The sequence below is a fragment of the Heterobasidion irregulare genome (genome assembly GCF_000320585.1).
Source record: "Heterobasidion irregulare TC 32-1 unplaced genomic scaffold scaffold_04, whole genome shotgun sequence".
Taxonomy (NCBI): Eukaryota; Fungi; Basidiomycota; class Agaricomycetes; order Russulales; family Bondarzewiaceae; genus Heterobasidion; species Heterobasidion irregulare.
Window position 1 is genome coordinate 1,374,814 of NW_009258200.1, and position 18,978 is coordinate 1,393,791.

At 52.1% G+C, this 18,978-nt stretch overlaps 8 protein-coding genes across 8 annotated transcripts; 5 read left to right on the forward strand and 3 right to left on the reverse strand.

Moving 5' to 3' along the window:
- Positions 1 to 421: 421 nt before the first annotated feature.
- HETIRDRAFT_316253 (uncharacterized protein) lies at positions 422 to 1,916 on the forward strand (the record flags this gene model as incomplete). Its single annotated transcript, XM_009546883.1, has 8 exons — positions 422 to 651; positions 707 to 828; positions 891 to 989; positions 1,046 to 1,098; positions 1,165 to 1,217; positions 1,352 to 1,604; positions 1,680 to 1,706; positions 1,785 to 1,916. 8 exons carry the CDS (start codon positions 422 to 424, stop codon positions 1,914 to 1,916), a joined length of 969 nt encoding a protein of 322 aa, XP_009545178.1.
- Positions 1,917 to 2,140: 224 nt separating this feature from the next.
- Positions 2,141 to 2,924, reverse strand: HETIRDRAFT_439508 (uncharacterized protein). The gene has a single exon (XM_009546884.1). The coding sequence runs from the start codon at positions 2,796 to 2,798 to the stop codon at positions 2,286 to 2,288; it is 513 nt and encodes a 170-aa protein (XP_009545179.1). The 5' UTR covers positions 2,799 to 2,924; the 3' UTR covers positions 2,141 to 2,285.
- Positions 2,925 to 3,935: 1,011 nt separating this feature from the next.
- Positions 3,936 to 7,420, reverse strand: HETIRDRAFT_473951 (uncharacterized protein; the record flags this gene model as incomplete). Its single annotated transcript, XM_009546885.1, has 13 exons — positions 3,936 to 4,592; positions 4,651 to 4,744; positions 4,799 to 4,918; positions 4,977 to 5,165; positions 5,221 to 5,336; positions 5,396 to 5,603; positions 5,657 to 5,750; positions 5,827 to 5,937; positions 5,993 to 6,150; positions 6,226 to 6,287; positions 6,350 to 6,707; positions 6,834 to 6,921; positions 6,975 to 7,420. 13 exons carry the CDS (start codon positions 7,418 to 7,420, stop codon positions 4,060 to 4,062), a joined length of 2,577 nt encoding a protein of 858 aa, XP_009545180.1. The 3' UTR covers positions 3,936 to 4,059.
- Positions 7,421 to 7,678: 258 nt separating this feature from the next.
- Positions 7,679 to 9,957, forward strand: HETIRDRAFT_433661 (uncharacterized protein). Its single transcript, XM_009546886.1, has 5 exons — positions 7,679 to 7,765; positions 7,819 to 7,974; positions 8,140 to 8,329; positions 8,399 to 8,846; positions 8,905 to 9,957. The coding sequence occupies exons 1-5, from the start codon at positions 7,723 to 7,725 to the stop codon at positions 9,574 to 9,576; spliced, it is 1,509 nt and encodes a 502-aa protein (XP_009545181.1). The 5' UTR covers positions 7,679 to 7,722; the 3' UTR covers positions 9,577 to 9,957.
- A 75-nt stretch (positions 9,958 to 10,032) lies between these two features.
- HETIRDRAFT_126266 (uncharacterized protein) lies at positions 10,033 to 11,975 on the reverse strand (the record flags this gene model as incomplete). Its single annotated transcript, XM_009546887.1, has 10 exons — positions 10,033 to 10,131; positions 10,195 to 10,265; positions 10,341 to 10,523; positions 10,586 to 10,669; positions 10,731 to 10,795; positions 10,859 to 11,004; positions 11,067 to 11,301; positions 11,357 to 11,465; positions 11,528 to 11,782; positions 11,840 to 11,975. 10 exons carry the CDS (start codon positions 11,973 to 11,975, stop codon positions 10,033 to 10,035), a joined length of 1,383 nt encoding a protein of 460 aa, XP_009545182.1.
- Positions 11,976 to 12,414: 439 nt separating this feature from the next.
- HETIRDRAFT_473955 (uncharacterized protein) lies at positions 12,415 to 14,493 on the forward strand. Its single transcript, XM_009546888.1, has 11 exons — positions 12,415 to 12,433; positions 12,499 to 12,555; positions 12,612 to 12,640; positions 12,693 to 12,714; positions 12,834 to 12,885; positions 12,942 to 13,241; positions 13,291 to 13,452; positions 13,520 to 13,637; positions 13,698 to 14,027; positions 14,088 to 14,183; positions 14,250 to 14,493. Coding segments are annotated over exons 1-11 (1,248 nt in total). The 5' UTR covers positions 12,415 to 12,432; the 3' UTR covers positions 14,331 to 14,493.
- Positions 14,494 to 14,579: 86 nt separating this feature from the next.
- Positions 14,580 to 16,067, forward strand: HETIRDRAFT_416911 (uncharacterized protein; the record flags this gene model as incomplete). The annotated part of the gene is made up of 9 exons (XM_009546889.1): positions 14,580 to 14,654; positions 14,812 to 15,016; positions 15,083 to 15,202; positions 15,262 to 15,299; positions 15,357 to 15,430; positions 15,505 to 15,578; positions 15,652 to 15,696; positions 15,752 to 15,846; positions 15,897 to 16,067. The coding sequence occupies 9 exons, from the start codon at positions 14,580 to 14,582 to the stop codon at positions 16,065 to 16,067; spliced, it is 897 nt and encodes a 298-aa protein (XP_009545184.1).
- A 425-nt stretch (positions 16,068 to 16,492) lies between these two features.
- Positions 16,493 to 18,881, forward strand: HETIRDRAFT_316240 (uncharacterized protein; the record flags this gene model as incomplete). The annotated part of the gene is made up of 13 exons (XM_009546890.1): positions 16,493 to 16,548; positions 16,620 to 16,757; positions 16,821 to 16,834; positions 16,888 to 16,917; positions 16,982 to 17,193; positions 17,258 to 17,316; positions 17,378 to 17,480; positions 17,535 to 17,715; positions 17,798 to 17,964; positions 18,017 to 18,337; positions 18,401 to 18,488; positions 18,569 to 18,695; positions 18,746 to 18,881. 13 exons carry the CDS (start codon positions 16,493 to 16,495, stop codon positions 18,879 to 18,881), a joined length of 1,632 nt encoding a protein of 543 aa, XP_009545185.1.
- Between the last annotated feature and the right edge of the window lie 97 nt (positions 18,882 to 18,978).

The following is an 18,978-nucleotide window of genomic DNA, read 5'->3' on the forward strand; positions in this document are numbered from 1 at the left end:
CGGTGGCCAACACGTCAAACGGGAGCTGTCTAGATCAGCTCGAGCCTTCGAGGCGCAGCCTCGCACGTGGAAGAGAAGCCCCGAAGCGGTGAGAAACACGCCAAATACGACCAAGCTAACAGCTATTCAGGGTCCGCGAAGGTTGCGCCGTTCTTGACTCGCAACCTCGCTGGTCCTCGACGCGTCAATACACAACGATCCCGACTCGTCCTGCATTGCCCTGCGACGTGTCACATCCCTCATGGATTCAAAACCACGCGTCGTCTATCTCGAGGACTTGGAAACACCGGTCTCATCACAGAAGACTGACGAGAATGACGCCGTCCACGCGTCCCCCGCAGACCCCAAGGACGCGACGGTGACGGTCGACAAGACAAAGACGACCAACGTTACTGCGAAGCGTCAGCGCACGTTGATGGACATGTTCTCGTCCAATGGCAGCACCGCCGGGCCTAGCAACAAAAAACAGAAACTCACCAGCTCCAGCGTGTCATCTGCTTCCGTGTCCTCCAAGGCGGTGTCCTCGGCGACAAACTTTGGACTGCAGCCGTTGAATTCAATACCATTCTCACTCTCCGCATTCATCGAGTCTCTCACCGATGACCAGAAGAGGCTGCTCAAGCTCGAATACGAGACAATGGGGAAGAGCTGGTGAGCTTCTGCGCCTGCTCCGCAAACACGTCCATCATTTCATATCTCTCCACAGGCTTAAGCTTCTCAAAGATGAAATCAAGAAATCTTATTTCACATCGCTGAAAGAGTTCCTCTGGGGCGAAGGCGTCAAAGGTCCTGATGACAGCGCGAAGTCGCTAAAAATATACCCTGCGCGTAAGTACATTCCTCTTCTTCCTCTCCTTCGCATCACGGTCTTCACCTCGACGACCCGCAAGCCAAAAACATCTACGCCTGGTCCAACTTTACCCCTCTCGGAAAGGTGAAGGTGGTCATCATCGGCCAGGATCCGTATCATGGAGCCGGTCAGGCGCATGGTCAGTACCTGGTCACCCTCCGCCCTTTCCGTTCCTGATCATCGCTATCATCGCAGGGCTCTCGTTTTCTGTTCCTCCCAACGTTTCTGTTCCTCCCTCGCTGAAAAACGTGCCGAGCCATCGCGTCTCCTCTCTCCTGTCCGCTCCACAGTGCTGATCCTAGTCGGCACTCTAGATATACACGGAAATACAAGCGGAGTATCCGGAGTTCGTTCCGCCGAAGCATGGGTGAGTGCGCTGCTCTGCCAGGCGGGTGTCAACAATGGGGCGGAGCTTCACTCGCTTCCCTATTTCGAGAGGCCGTGGTCTTGCGCTGCGCGTCCAATCACATGTTCAATTCGGCTCATGACTGTCCGTGGCAGGAACTTGACAGTGTGGGCCGAAAACGGCGTCCTTATGTTGAATACGTGCTTGACGGTCCGAGCGGGTTCCCCTGGCTCGCACTCGAACCACGGCTGGGAGCAGTTCACAGACAAAGTCGTCGACGTCGTCGATCGCTACGGCGGCGCAAACCTGCCCTCTGTGAAAGCTGACGATAAGACAGGTCACGGCCGCGGTGTCGTCTTTCTCGCCTGGGGTGCTTGGGCTGCAAAGCGAGTCGCCAAGCTGAGCAAGGTACGTCTGCGCCAAGTCGATCGATCGATCGGTTACTGACCCTCTCTCGCGTGCCGCGCTGTCCTCTTCCAACAGAACAAACATCTCATCTTGACCAGTGCCGTGAGTGGACTCCACACATGCCTGTGGGCGTCTCTATTGTGTGTGCACATGCTCACCTGGTCTTTTGCCTTCAATCAGCACCCCTCCCCCTTCAGCGCACACAAAGGGTTTCTAGGGAACGGCCACTTCAAGAAAGCCAACGACTGGTTGGAGCAACGGTACGGAAAAGATGGCTGCGTTGACTGGTGCCGCTTGGATGCAGTCATATGATGACAACGAGGCGCGACATTTCCGAGGGCGAAGTGATCGGTGGGACGCCGACGCGGCGGACCCGGGTAGTGTTTTGATGGGCTGATCTGATGCCTAGGTATCTGTGAGTGGGAGGATAGCATGAGGGCATGTTGCATACCCCACATTTTGAACATACATTGTATCGTACTTGCAAATTAATAACACCGTATCATAAGTGCTTCGATGGCCCGACACGCAGATCAAGCGATTAAAGATGTGGTTGTTCCGACGGGGATCAGGTAGATGGTAAGTACTAGGTAGAGACCGAAGTAAGTAGTACCGCACGACCTCAAAAGGAAGCGAGACGCCCTGAGAATGATACAGTGTCCATGCGGTGGCGTCATTAGTCTAAAGGGATCCGTTTGGAACAGGATACCTTAGTAAACGCCCGCGAGAGGTAAAACAACATAGCGGGAACGTAGGAGCTTGTTCGAGAGAATAATGATACAGAAAGCGGCCTAATGGTAAAGGCGCTCGGGACGCTTGGAGGGATGAAAGGGTGGGAACGAGGTGTGTGCGCGTGCGAGGAAACGGTGCGGTACATTTGCAGTCGCGGGATGCTGATAAATCGAAGGGCCGGATCTGATCAATCCCCGCCATTACTGAAAGGAGGACGTAAGGTCGGGTGGGAGAGATCGGATATGCGTGGCGGGGAGAGGCGTCGCAGCGCGCCGGTAGAGGACTGGGGTGGTGGCAGGTGAGGGTAGTGGTGGTTGACGATGTTCTGATAGCTCTGAGGCTCATTGCCGGAGCGCCTATTCCCATGCCCATACGGAAGGGTCCCCGAGTGATCACGCGGCGGAGGGTGCACAGCGTGGATGGCAGGCGTCGCGGGAGGGTGGTGATGCCGTTGACCGCCATCGGTAGGCGAGAACGGCGACTGAGTGTATGAGAAGTGCTGCGGCTCCTCGCGGATATCACGAAGAGGATAACCCGGGTTGCCGTATGCGTCTCCCATGGGACGGTCAGCTGTGTGCGCAAAGTTTTGGGTGTTCTGTTGGACCGGAGGGATGTACATCGAATTAGACAGGGGATTGCGGGAGGAAGAGGGGCTGGGGAAGGAGTATTGCGATTGCGGAGGCTTGTGGGCGTTGATACTCGATAGGGAATAGCCGGCAGATGGGGGAGAAGTGTGCGACTCGGTTTGGTCGTCGCCGAGGAGCATGTGCTGATCCCACGAGCCAGCATCGACATTATGGCCAGAGTGCGGGGACGGGCGCATATTAGCCGTGATGGTCGAGGGGGAAATGGAGTCTGTCCTGGTGGGCGATGGGGACTCGGCAGAAGAGCCACCGCGGCTGGTCGGCGCGGGAGGGACGGAGGTGCCCGACGCGTTGCGCGAGCCAGAGGTAGAATACGGCTTGGGTTTATCCTTGCCCGTGGGGCCCTTGCCGAGGACGGGGCGATTGGCGGGGGGCAGGTTGAGGGCTGCGCGGAGGGTATTGTTCTCGTCCTCCAATTCTGAGACGCGCTGCTCGAGGGCCTGAAGAGTGTTTAAAAAAAATCGATGAGCACGGAGGGAGGGGGGGGCGAGGGGACGAGGGGAGATCTGGAGATCGCGCACTTCTAGGTGTGCGGCCCGACGCGCACGAAAGGCTCGCTGCACGTCGCGAGCGCGGTTTGGGGGGAGGTTGTCGTTGCGCTTGCGGCCTCTTTTTGAGGACATGGTGGAGGGAGGAATGGAGCAGAGAGACAAAGAGGAACGGGAGGCGGGAGAGCGAGGAGGAAGCGGAGCTGAATTGCAGGGGGGCTGAGTGTGAACATATATAGGACATGAGTGCAGTCCGTTTGGAGGAACTAGCGTCAGCCGCGTTTAGCTGCGTCGATCACTGCAGCTTCCTTTTTTGGGGTGCGACCGTCACGACGCCGTGACGACGTCGCCCAGCAAACAACCCATCATTTCTTCCGACTCGCTTACCCCGTTTTCTGCCTTCTGATTCTATCGGCCTCTTCCTCTCCTCGACCCCTTCTCCACTGACGAGATCACAATGACCTGCTAGCGACACCGCACAGCAATAATATATAATCCACGCCCGTACACTGATCAAGATCTCCCTCTCCCTTCCAGCACTCTCTATGCCCGCCGAATTTCCGACAGACCTAGGCACGCCCTCTCCACACCTCACCCAGCCCGCCCCGACGCACGGGCTTCCTTCTTCGCTGCTGCTACCTCCCGATCTCGTTTTGCAAACAGCTTGTGGCGTGGCGCCGCCTCCCGCGCGAGTTTCTTGTTCGCGCTCTTGTTCTGTTCGACGTACGACATGTGCTGCGCCCCGCTCAACGCCGTCAACGACCCAGTCGTCCGCTGCGCAGCTCCGAACTTGCCAGGCGGGCCCCCGAAATCTTTCGAAGTGATGGTCCCTGCAAGGTCCCCTTCGCCAGCGCGAATGTCCGTCCCCAGCTCCGCCGCGCTCTCGTTCGCTAGCAGCACAGAAGAGATCAACTCGATCTGTTCGTCCCGAGACTTGTACACCAAATCCGGCATTCCCTCCAGTCCGTCCAGATGCGTGATCACTTTGAAAGCATATCCTTGGTCGATTAAGAACTGCTGCCGTTTCGTGCTGTAGAACATCTCCTGCGTGTCCTTCGACACCAGCGAATAGAAAAACGCGTTGAAGCCTTCGTCGTTCCTGCGCTTTGCACGTAATATGCGACCTGGGGATGGTTCTTCACTTCAGCAGGGTGACCTCATGACTCGGTCAATTCTTTTTACCTAATCGCTGTGCCTCCTGCCGCCGTGAGCCGAAATGCGAGGAGATCTGTATCAGGCATGTCGCCTCGGGAAGGTCGATGGAGGTGTCCCCAACCTGCAGCACAGCCATCACTCTTCTATACTGTAATCACCGCCTACCACTGCTTACCTTAGACAAGAAAATAGTATTCACTTCGGGACTGTGCTGGAAAAACTGCAGGATTCGCATCCGCTCCACCTGCCCAGTTCCGCCGTGAATGTACGGCTTTCTGAGCTTCTTTGCATAAGCCTGCGCGAGGCACGGTCAGTGTTCGTTCCGAGACGGGCTAATCCGTCTAGGCACTGACCTCGAGCGCAAAGACATTGTCCGAGAAGACGATGATTTTGTCGCCTCGGTCTTCGTGATACTTGATCAGAAACTGACAAGCCTGGAACTTTTTAGGATTCATGCAGTACAGAAGCATCCGCTTTCGGGATTGTTCCCGGAGATACTCGCGGTAGAACTCGGGCGTCATCGGACACCAGACCTCCGCACACTGGCCGTTCACAGGTCAGTCTAGCACCTCTGAGACGGTAGCACCAGCGACGTACCTGGACATTAGCAATATGCCCCTTGGCTGCGAGGTCCATCCAGTTTGCCTCGTACAACTTAGGCCCAATCATGTAGTTCAGATCCGCGATCTTGTCATCCTCACGTACCAACGTCGCTGGAAAAAGCATACACTGTCAAATACAGTAACATCAGATAACAAATCGCCAGACTAACCCGTTAAGCCCAACTTGGAGTGCGCCTTGATGGTGGTAACCACCCGTCTGAACATAGCCGCTGGCACAACGTGGACCTCGTCGAGGAGGATGAATCCCCACTCCCTTGAAGTGAGGAATTCCATCATCTTCTTTGACTCATATGATCGATTGTGCGTGTTAGCCACCATGGAATAGGTCGAAACGACGATCCCGCTCTCCCCAGCAAACTGTGGGGGTCATAAGCGTGCGCAAAGGGGTCGGCGTAAAGACGGTGGCCTACCTTCTCTTTCTGGTCAGCTGTAAAGACGGCGATCTGTCTGTCTGTGACATTGGACCACTGCATGAATTGTTGCTTCCATTGCATCACGGAGACACTGAACCACACGTTTGAGTCTCAGTCAGGCTCATTGTTCGGCCGCGGTGCAGAAAAGTGGGCGTCAGCGGACTCACGAAGATGTGCACAAGACAAGGCATGACTTCTTGATGGTACAGGCTGCTGTGATGCCCACCAGGGTCTTCCCGGCGCCGCAAGGCAGGACAATGATACCAGATCGCGCGCGACTGTCACCGGATATCGATAAGAGCTGACACACACAAATGACAAGAGTCTCCATACCCGTTTCCGAACATCTTGCTCAGGCTAGTCTCCTGGTAGGGACGGATGACTGTCGCCGGTTTGAGATCAATATCGAGATTCGCGTTGATCGTGTCGTTTCGGAAATCGTACTCCTCGAGCATTGGATATTCCAGTTCGTTGCATCGTTTTTTCACATCCTTAGCGGGCGAGTAGAAGTTAGTGAATAACCAACGAAATTTACCATATCAAACTGAGGACAGATCGTGGCTCACGTCAATCTTTGCATCGTCGATCTCAAAAGCGTGGACGTTGTCATCGTCCTCGTCAATTTCATCTGGTGAGATGATCGATTAGCCACATGAGCAACCAAGTGATCACGTCAGCAAAGGGCCATACCACCATCAACCCCGACTACTGATGTGAATAGCTCTGCGTCTGTGTTCCCGTTACCGACGGACGCACTACTGGTCTTGGAGGCATCGTCGTTCTTCTTCTCGGTATCTTTGGTACCTGGGATGACCAGATTTCCCTTCACGGGGGCTTTTGCCGTGGTAAAGGTAGTCATCTTATTAGTCTCATTCGATCGAGAGACAACTCTGGCGTCCCGAATAATCGAATCCTTCAATAACAGCTGAAGAGTCTCGGGATGACTCGACTCGACAAAGTACTTGTTGTGCTTGAGTACAAGCTTGACTTTGCCATATGAGAGCGTGCATTCGCGTATGAACGTGATGATGGCCTCCGGAACCGGGACCTTTGAGGTGTTGATGAAGTGGTACTTGTTAGCTCATATAGCGCTCGCTCACCTTCGATAAACGGTTGAGGACCTTTTAAGATGCAAGTGGTTAGCGCGAACACTCGGATATGCCAGTGCACGAACTTCTATGATGTCCTCAGTCTGCAGGCCAACAGAGACGGCGGCGTATAGTGAATACGACGTAAGCTTGTATTCATGAATGAAACTTGGCCTGGAGACAATAAACGACCGTATCTACATGACGACAGCGCGGGCGATGCGCACCTGCTGACAGGTTCGCTGATGGCTACGAGAAAGTCTTGTGCCTGCTCTGCAATGGGCGAAAAGGCCTCCAGTATGATATGGCCATCCTCAGGACTGATCCAGAGAGGACGCGATGCGTGATCGGGCTTGAGATGAAGCCAGGAGAAGTCCTGGTCGCTAAAGATGTGGGATACAAGGTTCTCCTGTTGACGGCGGTGGGCACTTAGTGGAGGCCCGTCGCCATCTCCCACCCGATGTGTCTGAGCTAGCTTCCGAGTGAGCGCACTCAGATTGATTGTGGCCCCGCGTGGAACCTGAGAAGACTGAGTGGCATTCTGCTCGTACAAGTCGTCGTCGACATCAATATAGTCATCATCAGCTCGTGCTTTTCTAGGCCTCTTGTTCGAGGTCGAGGAATCAGCATATTCTGGACAGAATTGAGCGACGTTGCAGATGAAGAAGGCCATGCACTTTACCTCCCACATTGCGTTTACCTAACATACAGTTAATCTCCTTTGAATAGTGTAGGTGTGAAGCTCGGGACTCTATCGGTAGGTGTATACTTGGGAGGAACAGGAGCAAAAACGACAAGTGAAGTCGGATGTCGAGGAGCCTCTGGTTCAGTCATCGCTTGACGCGCCACACTGACTCAGCTTCGGAGATCCAAAAGTCTTGTTGCATCGTCCACATCGTCGACGTCGACTTCGTCCACTTTTCTTTCTTCCCCGACCCATCGTCCCCACCAGCAACTCTTATCTTGTATCTAGACATGTGGAGGCCCGCGACCCGCCAGATCACAGGGACTAATGATGGTATTGTCTTCCATTTATTTCGCGCGGCTCGTCTCGCTAATAATCTACTTCAGTCCCGCTGGGGAACCGCCGTCGTTTTGGACCTGCCCCGGCAGAGGAAACTGCTCCCCCTCAATTAGCCCAACCGTCTCCGTCTGCTTACCCGCGGCCCGCTCAAAACGAAGACCGGAGGGTCAAAGAAGAGACTCCGTCTTATATACCCGCCGAAGGTAAGTCGCTTGAACCAGTGATTGACCTCATCGATCGTTTGCTCCAAGTGCGCAGGCGGTCTAACAGCTCATTGATCTTCAATGCCGCCTCTGGCATCATTCGCTTCCGACTTTCGTTTCTCATACTAACACTGACAACCCTGACATCTTGACCCGCCCCACTAGCTGATCATGGCGCCCGCAAAAAACGCAGTCGATGGGGTGAGGCAAAGACCGATATACCGGGTCTACCTACTGCCATCTCGGCGGCTGGCGTCTCCCAGGCGCAGCTCGATAATTACGCTATTCATCTTCGATTGGAAGAAATTAATCGTAAATTGAGGCTTAATGACTTCGTACCCCCGGAACGCGAGCGGTAAATGATCTACATAACCAAGCCTTGGCTTGGTAATTTGCCACTATGTACTGATCTCAACGTCATCAGATCCCCCTCTCCCCCGCCTACCTACGATGCTCATGGTCGCCGCACCAACACGCGCGAGGTCCGCTATCGTAAAAAATTAGAAGACGAGCGTATCCGCCTCGTCGACCGTGCTATGAAGAATGACCCCAATTTCCGCCCGCCGGTCGAGTATCATCAGCAGAAGCGTTCCCAGCGCCCCTCCGAAAAAGTTTACATTCCCGTCAAGGAGTTTCCGGAAATAAATTTCTTCGGGCTTCTCGTCGGTCCCCGCGGAAATAGTTTGAAGAAGATGGAAAGGGAAAGCGGGGCCAAGATCAGCATCAGGGGAAAGGGTAGTGTCAAGGAAGGCAAGACTCGCCCAGATCAATTTGCCGAGGACGCAGAGGAAGACTTGCATTGCCTTGTCCTTGCTGATACAGACGAGAAAGTTACTGCTTGTGTCAAGATGATCAACAGGGTTATCGAGACTGTGAGCACTCATTTCCTTATCAATGGATGAATGTGAGCTGATGCTTTTGTGTCCCCAGGCTGCATCTACTCCCGAGGGACAGAACGACCACAAGCGAAACCAGCTGCGCGAACTCGCGGCTCTTAATGGTACTCTCCGTGATGACGAAAACCAGATTTGCCAGAACTGTGGTGGCGTTGGCCACCGCAAGTACGACTGTCCGGAGCAGCGTAACTTCACAGCTAACATCATCTGTCGAGTTTGTGGCAGCGCCGGCCATATGGCCCGTGACTGCAATGTCAACAAGGATGCTAACGCCCCCGCCTTTGGAGGCCCGCCTACGAACATGAACAAGAGCGGCTTCGATTCAGAATACGCCAGTCTGATGGCTGAATTAGGCGAGAGTGGGAAGGGGTCTAGCGGCGATGCTGGAAGAGGCCCCTGGGGCGGAGGTGCAGGTGGGCATGACATCACAGGCGGCGGATCGAACATTCCTCCTTGGCGTAGGCCCGAAGTTTGGGTCTCAAACATTAACCAGAATCAGAACCAAAACGCACTCCAGGGCGGTTATCGAGCACCTCAACAAGGCTATGGCGGCTACGGTGGGGCTCCTGGTGGCTACGATCCGAACGCGCAACAGGCATGGGCTGGTTACTCGCAGCAAGCGCCATATCAACAACCCCAGGACTACAACTACGCTCAATATTATCAGAATCAATACGCTCAGCAAACCAGCACCCCAGCGCACTAAATCACCGTTTACTCTCTCCCCTGTCTAACGCTCGTTCTCCATGCGTTTCTCACAGCTCAGAACACGAACCACCATCAAACCTCATCGGTCTCAGGAGCATCGAAGGCTTTTGCGTTTGCAGCACTATGTATTTCACATCAGGCCGGTCGGCAGCGTTCCTGGTTCTCTCTTTCGCAGACTGTTACTCATTTTCAGGTTGACCCCGCTCTACGGAAGCCCCTCTGTAAATCCATCTCATCTTTGACCACTCCATCCACGTAACGTCACGGTTGCCTTCCTGTGAACTCTCGCGTTGTAGCTCACCCTTAGTTGACTTGGTTGTGTGTTTGTTATGTCGACGGCACGTTTAAAAAAACTAATTAAGTGAGCGCAGCTTGTAAACTCATGTGTGATGTATGTAGCCGTTGGAAGGAAAGGTATATCGTGAGCCCCTGCATGCGGAACGAAGGGAGGCCGTCACGCGTTCCCCGCTTTCGTTTTTCTCTTCTTATGCCTCCGACCCTTTCCCTGCTCGAACAACGCATTATCCCCACTCCCTTCCATGACACGTCTTTTCTTGGAGGGGTGTTTCGGGTCCTTACGTTCTGTGGGATCAGTCATCGAGCTGTCACATCTCACGAAGCACGAAACAAAGAAGCCGTTTGTCGCATCTTCCCCGGGAGAGCAGCGCACCAAAGCTGCGGCGTCCACTAGATTGATATCACCACGGCTAGCTATATGAGCATACTGTACTCCCACAAACGAGGGAAAGAAGAAACGCCGACCTGGGTTGGAGAGCTTGTCCGGTAGTCCCCTGCGGTGCCAGTTCGGGAGGACCATATCAGGAGATGCGAGTTTGAACGCTCCTGTGCGGGCCTCCGCGCTGTTTATAGCTTCCTGCACAACGTGTTCGTTTTCGATCGCGTGGATGCTGCAGGTGGAGTACACGATTTTTTGAACAGAAGGGACTTGTGGGGAAGATTGGTGGTCAGCGAAGGGACCATGAGATACGATGTCGATAAGGTCGTACATTTCATCGCATGTCGAATCATCATTAGTTGAAATGATGAAAGTTTGTTTAGTCTTCCTTCCAGGTTTTCTTGACTTACTTCCTCTTATTGACCGGACTGATTTGAGTTTGATTTGATTTGACGATGATGAAGATGTACTCATACCTGGTTCGAGGAGATGATCAAGGCGATTGACGATGCCCGAACCACTGCATGATGGGTCGAGAAGACTGAAGGAGGCTTTCATATCAGTATCGCAATCAAAATAGGGGATATGATATAGAACGGCATACATATGGGTGACTTCGGCGAATTGAATGTCTTCGGGATTTGTAGTGAGGAAGTCGATGTTCAGGGCTTCCGTGTTCCGACAGCCTGCTTTATCAAGCATGGTCTTCAGAGTAGAGAACCTCCTCCGATCCCGTTCGAAAGCGAATAGCTGGAAAGTGTAAGGACAACATGAGGGCTGACGTCGATTTAAGTCAAGAGGAATATACTGGCTTTCCCTTTGTTTTGCATGAGTGCGCTGAGATGTGAAGTCTTGTTTCCAGGAGCTGCTGTCGCGTCTATGACGACACAATCATCTCTCGCTGGAGGGGCGAGGACCGTAGCAGGGAAGCACGAAGCTTTATCCTGAAGGATGATCCTGCCACTCGTGTAAGCAAGATCTTCGTGAAACTGTGTTTGTGGCGGGAAAAGTAGTAGGTCTGGAATATGCTGATCCTTTGCGAATTTCCTGCACACAACAAAATCAGCTTGAGTCATACATGACGCGCATGTGGATATTTTACTTTGCCTGGAGTGGATCGCCTATTTCATAGCCTTTTGAAACGTACGATTTGATAGTCTCTTCTAATGAAGTCTTCAAAGTATTGACGCGAACGTAGCGAGGCATTTGTTCTAGCGAGGGTCAATTGTAAGAGAGGGCTGCGAAAAGAAGTCGACTGATGAAGCGTGCTTACCCGCTCTAGCATCGCCTGTTTGCGCTAGTTCAATGTTGGCTTTTGCACCATTTTTTATCTTGATCTTAATGAACTCGGCGTGGAGCCTTGTCTTATGTCGCAGAATGGCCTGTTTGATAGGTCCGTCGCCAGCTTGAATGCCTTTTGAAAGCAGAACATCATGCACCAAGACCAGTGCGAGGCTACGTGAAGTTATCTTTCGCTCTTCTTCAAGTAGCCTGGACGCGACAATCACATCTGTCAACGCTGACTTGTCTGTTACATGAAAGAAGGTCAAACACACGCTGCGACGGCGACGACAGTGAGTCTTACACTTGAGCGTCTCAATGACAAGGGCAGCGGTGCGCTTGCGGTCTTTGTCAGGCAAAGTGCTGAGAACTGACTTCACGGAGCCTTGTTTAGCATTTAGGCGATCGAGCGTCTTAGCAGCCTCAAAGTAAAAATTCATTGCATGTAGCTATGTAGACAGGAAGGACATTAGCGTCCGCTCTGGTGAGGGAACTATGAAGGCGACATGCTGTTTGACAGTCCCTCCAAACAACTATTAGCAATCATGAACAGCGTCCTGTAAAGAAGGATCGTGAGCTCTTGTCTCGAGGGAAAGTGAATGATAGGCGGAAAGTCAGATGAATTGATTTTCTTCAAGTCCGAACAGAGTCCAGTCAGGCAATGTAGATAAGTTAAAAGAAAACATCATACGATAACTTTGAAGATAAAAGAGTACACTCACAAGTTAGGTTGACGATGTCTCGAGTTGGGAAGAGATGGTGGAAGACGAGTCGTTCAGAAAATGCCTCGATTGGCTATTGTATGCAAATTTTGAAACTCCGACAGAATTACCATTTTCGTGCATGGTGGCGCCGGCGAGCTGAAGTTGTTCCGTCTCCCCCACATTTCCACTCGAAAGTCAGTTTAATTCTGAGTCCTTGTTGTGTGCTATGCATATGTGCTCCTAACGTCTTAACACTCAGTGCCCGTCGAAACAGACCTATATGATATCTTAGGTGTCAGCCCAACAGCCGACGAAGGTGCTGGTTATACGCGCTGTCCGAGTACGGGTGCTGACGCCTTGTGATTATCGTAGGAGAAATCAAGAAGGCGTACCGGAAAAAGGTCTTTATAGTTCTCTGTGATATTGCGTCTTTGAGTCCTTATATTTGTGCAGGCCAAAGATCTCCACCCGGTAAGTATCTCCTGCGCCACTTGCATTTCATATGTCAAGATGTTCTGACCTGCTGTGTCGTGCATTAGGATAAGGTGTGTACAGTCATATATTCGAAAAACATGTGCTTAATTCTACCTGTATAGAACCCAAATGACCCGGAAGCCATACAGAAGTTTCAGGAGATGGCTGCTGCGTGCGTCACATACTATTGCCTTTTGTCCAAGGCTCACCCCTCGGCCTGGTGCGCAGCTACGAGCTCCTAAGTGACCCAAACTCACGGGCTGCATACGATGCACATGGAATGGAAGGGATCAGCAGTCATGGCCCCGGAGGCCCAGCAGGAGGGATGGATCCAAATGATTTCTTCGCGCAATTCTTCGGCAACAGCAACGGTACGGGATTCGACTTCGGGGGCATGGGTGGACCAGGCAGACGGAGGAAGGGACAGGATTCTGTGATACCGTACGAGGTCTCGCTTGAGGACCTGTACAACGGTAAGAGTGTGAAGATGATGATGGAGAAAGAGGTTGAATGTGGGACGTGTAAGGGGTGAGTCGAATCCTGCCTGCACGTGAGGGTGATGTTGAAAGCTCCGCAGGTCAGGGGCCAAGGGTAGCGCGAAACCTAAAAAATGCGCGAAGTGCGATGGCAAGGGATGGACATATGTGCAAACTCAAATTGCTCCCTCACAATTAGGCACGTCCCGGGCGGTATGCCCAGAATGTGAAGGCCATGGAGACAAGCTGCGAGAGAAGGATAGGTACGCGAGGATACCTCGCTTATTCTTTCTTCACCTGCTCCTTATGCTCGGTTGACGTTGCTATCAGGTGCAAGAAGTGCAAAGGGGATAAGGTGGTCAAGGAGAAGACACGGCAAGAAATCTTTGTGGAACGTGGTATGTCCGACGGCCAGCGAATTATAATGGCAGGCGCCGGTGATCAAGAGGTGCGGGTATCTATCCTCCAGGACAAAGATGTTACATGTGCTCATGTGCCGCCTATACAGCCTGGTCTTCCCGCAGGAGACGTGATTTTTGTTCTCAAAGCACAACAGCATAAGTCGTTTGAGCGGTCGGGAAACGACCTGGCCACCACTGTCAAAATTACACTCTCCGAGGCGCTACTCGGGTTCGATCGCATCCTTGTGAACCATCTGGACGGGCGGGGATTGCGAGTATCGAGCCCACCGGGTCGAGTCATCAATCCGAGGCAATCTATCGTCCTCCATGGAGAAGGCATGCCGGTTTACAAGACCCCAGATGAACGAGGAAATCTCTACGTTATCCTCGACATCGAGATGCCTGATCAGCAGTGGATGAAGACTATCGACCGCACAGTACGTTTCATATACATCGCCATTCAATGGCACTGCAATTTATGTCACAACCTCGGACAGGCTCTTGAAGCGCTTCTTCCCCCGAAGAAGACAGATGTAGAGCCCAAGCCAGCTGTGGTAGACGAGGCAGAGTACGAAGAGAGTGATATGGTCGAAGTGCGTGCACGGTCGTTTCCAGCGGATTCGGACTTCTTTGATCAAGGATTTGCATTTGCATCGCAGTTCGGCGAGGGTGCGGATGAAGAAGCATGGGAGGACGATGATGACGAGGGCGGTGCTGAGCCCGAATGTCGGACGCAATGAGCACGATGTTCGCTATCTCATGTTCACGACGCGGTCGCTGAACGGAGGCACGTCAATTCCGATTTGGGAATCAGTGTCTTTCATTGTTTTTGTTTATCTCTGCTACTTCGTTAGCTCATCACTCCCCATTAATGTCGACATTATACATAGAAATGCACTACTCACTACCTTCACTTTTGCTTACCCACACTCGCCCACGATGAACTATATATTCATCCTATAATGCAAGGACATCGGCGCCTTGCCGTCATGCGTCCATCGACTGGTGTCCAAAGGTCATCTTTGCTCACGACTCGTGTACGGACTGTGGCACAATTTGCAAATGTGAGAGTCCCATGCTCCCCACTAAGTAATGCCACGACCAAATTTGCGACCAGTACTACTGCGACATCCTATCCCCGTCATGATGCTTCGCTCTTTCTCCTTCTCTCTTGCATGGACACTCTTTGAATTAGTATATCTGCCGCCCACCCTCGCACAGGAACAAGCAGGATCCGCACGTGGCCTTATTTACTCCGCGACTGCAGACTTTCGACACGACTCGATCCCTACGGCGCGAGATGCACTCATTGCGCAGGGCACCAATCTTAGTGTGGTGTTCGATGCGACGGAGGACAAAGGGTGGTTTACGGACGCCAGATTGGCAGATTACGATGTACTCCTGTTCTTGATGAATACAGGCGAAGGTCTGTCCCTGGACCTGTAATTCTACAGAGAAACTGTTTCAAACTGACTGTATTCGTTGTCTGCAGTACTTGATGATGATGGCAAGGCGGCACTGCAGAAATACTTGAATCTCGGTGGCAACTTCGTCGCGATTCACTCGGCGTCAGATTGTCTAAGGAACACTACATTCTACGGGCAGGAGGTTGGTCAGTCTGAGCCAGCGTCTTCTTGGGATCATAAAGTGTTCATGGTGATCTCATTCAAGGAGCGTTTTTTGACTACCACCCCGAGATCCAGAATGCAGTAAGTATGCTGAGGCGTGTGTCATATCATCATATGGTAGACTGACTCGTCATGAAGACTGTAGACGTGATCGGTGCTTCGCATCCCAGTACAAGTATGCTGCCTACTCAATGGCATATCCAAGACGAAATGTGAGTCAATCAAGCTCCGGATGCCAGAACCGTCTGATTGATCGGTATCGTCATCCTTCCGTTCCTTCCTCAAGGTACAATTTCAAGTCTGACCCGAGATCGGTGGGTGCCGTGGTTGTTCTCTCGGCAAACGAGTCCTCCTATACAGGCATGTACACTTCTCTCTCAATAATCATATAATTATTTGTCTCTACCTCCGCATTCTGACTTTTGACTGGCAGACCCTGGCCCTCGGAAGTTCAATCAAGGCACCCCACATCCGACGGGTATGTTCTTACTCGATTCCGTTCTTCAACCTTCTCTCAGTGCCATTGCGCGCAGCTTGGTATCAAGAACATGGAGCTGGTGTCGAGAGCGGCGCAACTGCAGGACGAAGCTTCTATACCAGCTTGGGACATCTCAATCAGACTTGGCAGGTCAGCTGAGACGGCATTCTCTGCTTGCGCAAAGTCTAACAGACAATCAGGATAAAATGTTCCTCGCCCATATCGGCGGTGGGATCACTTGGGCGTTGCAGTCAAACACGACAAGAGCATTCAATGGGAATGGGCAAGTGGGGAATCCAAACCGTGTGTCTTCCACTTCGGCAGCCGGATCGAGCACGGCTTCCAGTCCCACGTACGTCTATCTTCTATAGATGCTCCTCCCTGCGAGTTTGACATAAGCTTGGTGATATCGTCAGACCTTCCTCGGGCGCTCCATCATCGATATCGTCAATGTCTTCAACATCTATACTTTGCATCGTCCTCGGATTTGCCGTACTGTCTTAGATAGTGTGACGACTTGTTACTGTATATATAAAGTACAGAACATACCCTGTTGCACCTTGAAATACCCCATCGGAAATCGGAAGTATTTGTTTGAACCATGAGGCCTTGAGGCCCTAACCTAGCCTAACCTAAGGTTTGGGTTCGAGGAGTGACGTCATAACGAGATGTAAAAACATCATTGCGATTGGGCAGGATTGGGCGAGGGCTTTCCTCTCATATGCTCCGCTTCTCTCTTTCCCCCACACTTCGTCGACTTTCCTCCCATATATCGCTGAATTCACCCTTCCGAACAATGTCCGTCAAGACCTTAGCCGTGCTGAATGAAAGCGAGCTTCAAGATGGACAAATGTAAGACAAAACGGAATCAAAACTCTGGCTCGTCGACACGTGGGCGCTAACCAGAACGCGGGGACGGCCAGGAAAGAGGTTCAGTTCGAGTCCGGAAAGGTTCTGTTGTCGAGGCTGGGAGATAAGATTCACGCGACGAGCGCGTTCTGCACCCATTATGGTGCACCGCTTGTCAAAGGCGTGCTGACCGCCGATGGAAGAGTTGTCTGGTGAGGTGTTCAACTGTTCATCATATCCAAGCTTTTCTCATTCGGAGCATGGCCGTCGCGTAGCCCTTGGCACGGAGGTAGGGTTCCCTCTCTCTCTATGCACTAGACGCCTTGCTCAGGTGCGGTCTAGCCTGCTTCAACGTATGCACCGGAGACATCGGTACAGTCCTTACCCCTATCCTAGAACAATTCCTCGAAATGGAGTTCATTTTGAATTTGCATAGAGGACGCACCCGCCCCGGAGGCCCTCCATTTGTTCAAGGCTCACATTGCAAACGGTAAGATATACGTAACGGCCGACGCTGCTCGGACGACGCCGGAGAAGAAGTCGCGCCCTCCGACGCTTCTCACATCGGGTGGCGATGTTGGGGGCCCTGGAGTGGTCATCGTTGGTGGCGGTTCCGCAACATTTCATGCTATTGAAAGTCTGCGAGAAGTAGGTTCTCATTTGACTTTACTTGTGCGAGGAAATCCATTTAATACATGCGTCTACGACATAGCATGGATTTAGAGGTCCGATCACCGTATTATCAAAGGAGAAGCACGCTCCTATCGACAGGTAATATTATACTCATTGTATACTTGTCCTCCGAGAATCTGAATCAGTCCATTACCGACAGGACCAAGCTAAGTAAGGCTCTTATTACTGATGCTTCGAAGATCGAATGGCGTACGCCTGCGGATCTCAAAATCAAATATAATACCACTCTTCGAACGGACGCAGTAGGTTCTTAAATACTCGCGAAATTCTTTTGGTCTTATTATTGCCATCGGCAGACTGTCACCTCTATTGATGAAGCCACAAAGAAAGTGATACTTGACGAGAAGGAACAGATACCATACGAAACTTTGATTCTCGCAAGTGGTGGAATTCCACGGCGGCTTCCCGTAGAAGGGGCCTCGCTTGAGAACGTATTTACGCTGAGAAGCATCCAAGATGCTCAAAAGATTGATGCTGGTCAGTCGTCTTCGTCCATCGGATCAAAATATCATCCTCTATCGCGTGCACTAATGTGATGCGATGCGATGCGACACATCAGCATGTCAAGAAGGCAAAAAACTTGTTGTCATAGGCAGCTCTTTTATCAGCATGGAACTTGTAGTCGCTGTTTCGAAGCGTAAACTCGAGTCCATTCATGTTATTGGAATGGAGGAGTATCCGTTTGAAGCTGTCTTAGGGAAAGAAGTTGGAAAGGGTCTCAAGAAGGTAACTTGATCATTTTGCGGGGCTGTCTTCACTGCTCACTTTTGATTCCTAGTTTCACGAATCTCAAGGTGTTATATTGCACTCTTCAACTTCTGTGCAGTCGATTCGTGCGTCCTCATCTGCACCCCATCTTGCTGCGGAAGTCATCCTCGCATCGGGGGAGGTGATTTTGGCGGACGTCATTGTCATGGGTGTCGGCGTCCGCCCTGCGACGGACTACTTACATGCAAGCGGGTGGGCGCTCGAGCAAGACGGGAGTGTGCGCGTAGATGATCATCTGAAGGTCATAGGAAAGCAGAATATTTATGCGGTGGGAGACATTGCAACATATCCACAGATTGACGGGGAGCCGAGGAGGATTGAACACTGGAATGTGCGTGCAGCGGATATGCTTCATTCTTATCTAATATTTGATACGGTCAAATGCTTAACATAGGTTGCTGGTAATCATGGGCGAGCAGTCGGGAAGACGATTGCAGGACACCCACAGCCGTTTGTCAAAGTGCCCGTATTCTGGAGCGCACGTGCGTTGGCGTATCTCCTTCTGTCGCTTTCGTGTCGGTGGTCCATTGTGACCCTGTTGGCAGCTGATAACGTCGCTTAGAGGGCCAGCAGCTGCGCTACTGCGGCGTCGGCGCCGGGTATGATGATATCCACGTCAAGGGAGACCCTAGCGAGATGAAGTTCATCGCGTACTATTTCAAGGGCGGAAAGGCCGTCGCTGTCGCCAGGTAGGCCACTCGGGCTCTCCTTCGTGACCTTGTATGACGTCGTGCCTTAGCATGCAGAACGATCCTGTGGTCTCAAAGGCGTCAGAACTGCTACGATTGGGGTTGATGCCGACTCCTGAGGAACTGAAGGCCGGAAAGGTTTGTTCTCAACTGTTCAATTCCCTTCGAGCATGTCCGCTGAACTAATCAAAAATTCATTGTCCAGGATTTGCTGGAGATAGACATAGCATCTACTGGTGCAAAGGCTACAGTCGAGGGAAGATAGATCGCGTGATTCGATGTG

Excerpts from the sequence above, each read along its gene's own strand:
- HETIRDRAFT_439508 (XM_009546884.1), bottom strand. The coding sequence starts at position 2,798 with ATGGCGGTCAACGGCATCACCACCCTCCCGCGACGCCTGCCATCCACG.
- HETIRDRAFT_473955 (XM_009546888.1), top strand. Across the intron at positions 12,641-12,692 it reads AGAAGGCGTACCGGAAAAAG|GCCAAAGATCTCCACCCGGT; the intron begins GTCTTTATAGTT and ends ATATTTGTGCAG. Across the intron at positions 12,886-12,941 it reads TTTCAGGAGATGGCTGCTGC|CTACGAGCTCCTAAGTGACC; the intron begins GTGCGTCACATA and ends CCTGGTGCGCAG.
- HETIRDRAFT_433661 (XM_009546886.1), top strand. The coding sequence starts at position 7,723 with ATGTGGAGGCCCGCGACCCGCCAGATCACAGGGACTAATGATG. Across the intron at positions 7,766-7,818 it reads GATCACAGGGACTAATGATG|TCCCGCTGGGGAACCGCCGT; the intron begins GTATTGTCTTCC and ends AATCTACTTCAG. Across the intron at positions 7,975-8,139 it reads GTCTTATATACCCGCCGAAG|CTGATCATGGCGCCCGCAAA; the intron begins GTAAGTCGCTTG and ends CCGCCCCACTAG.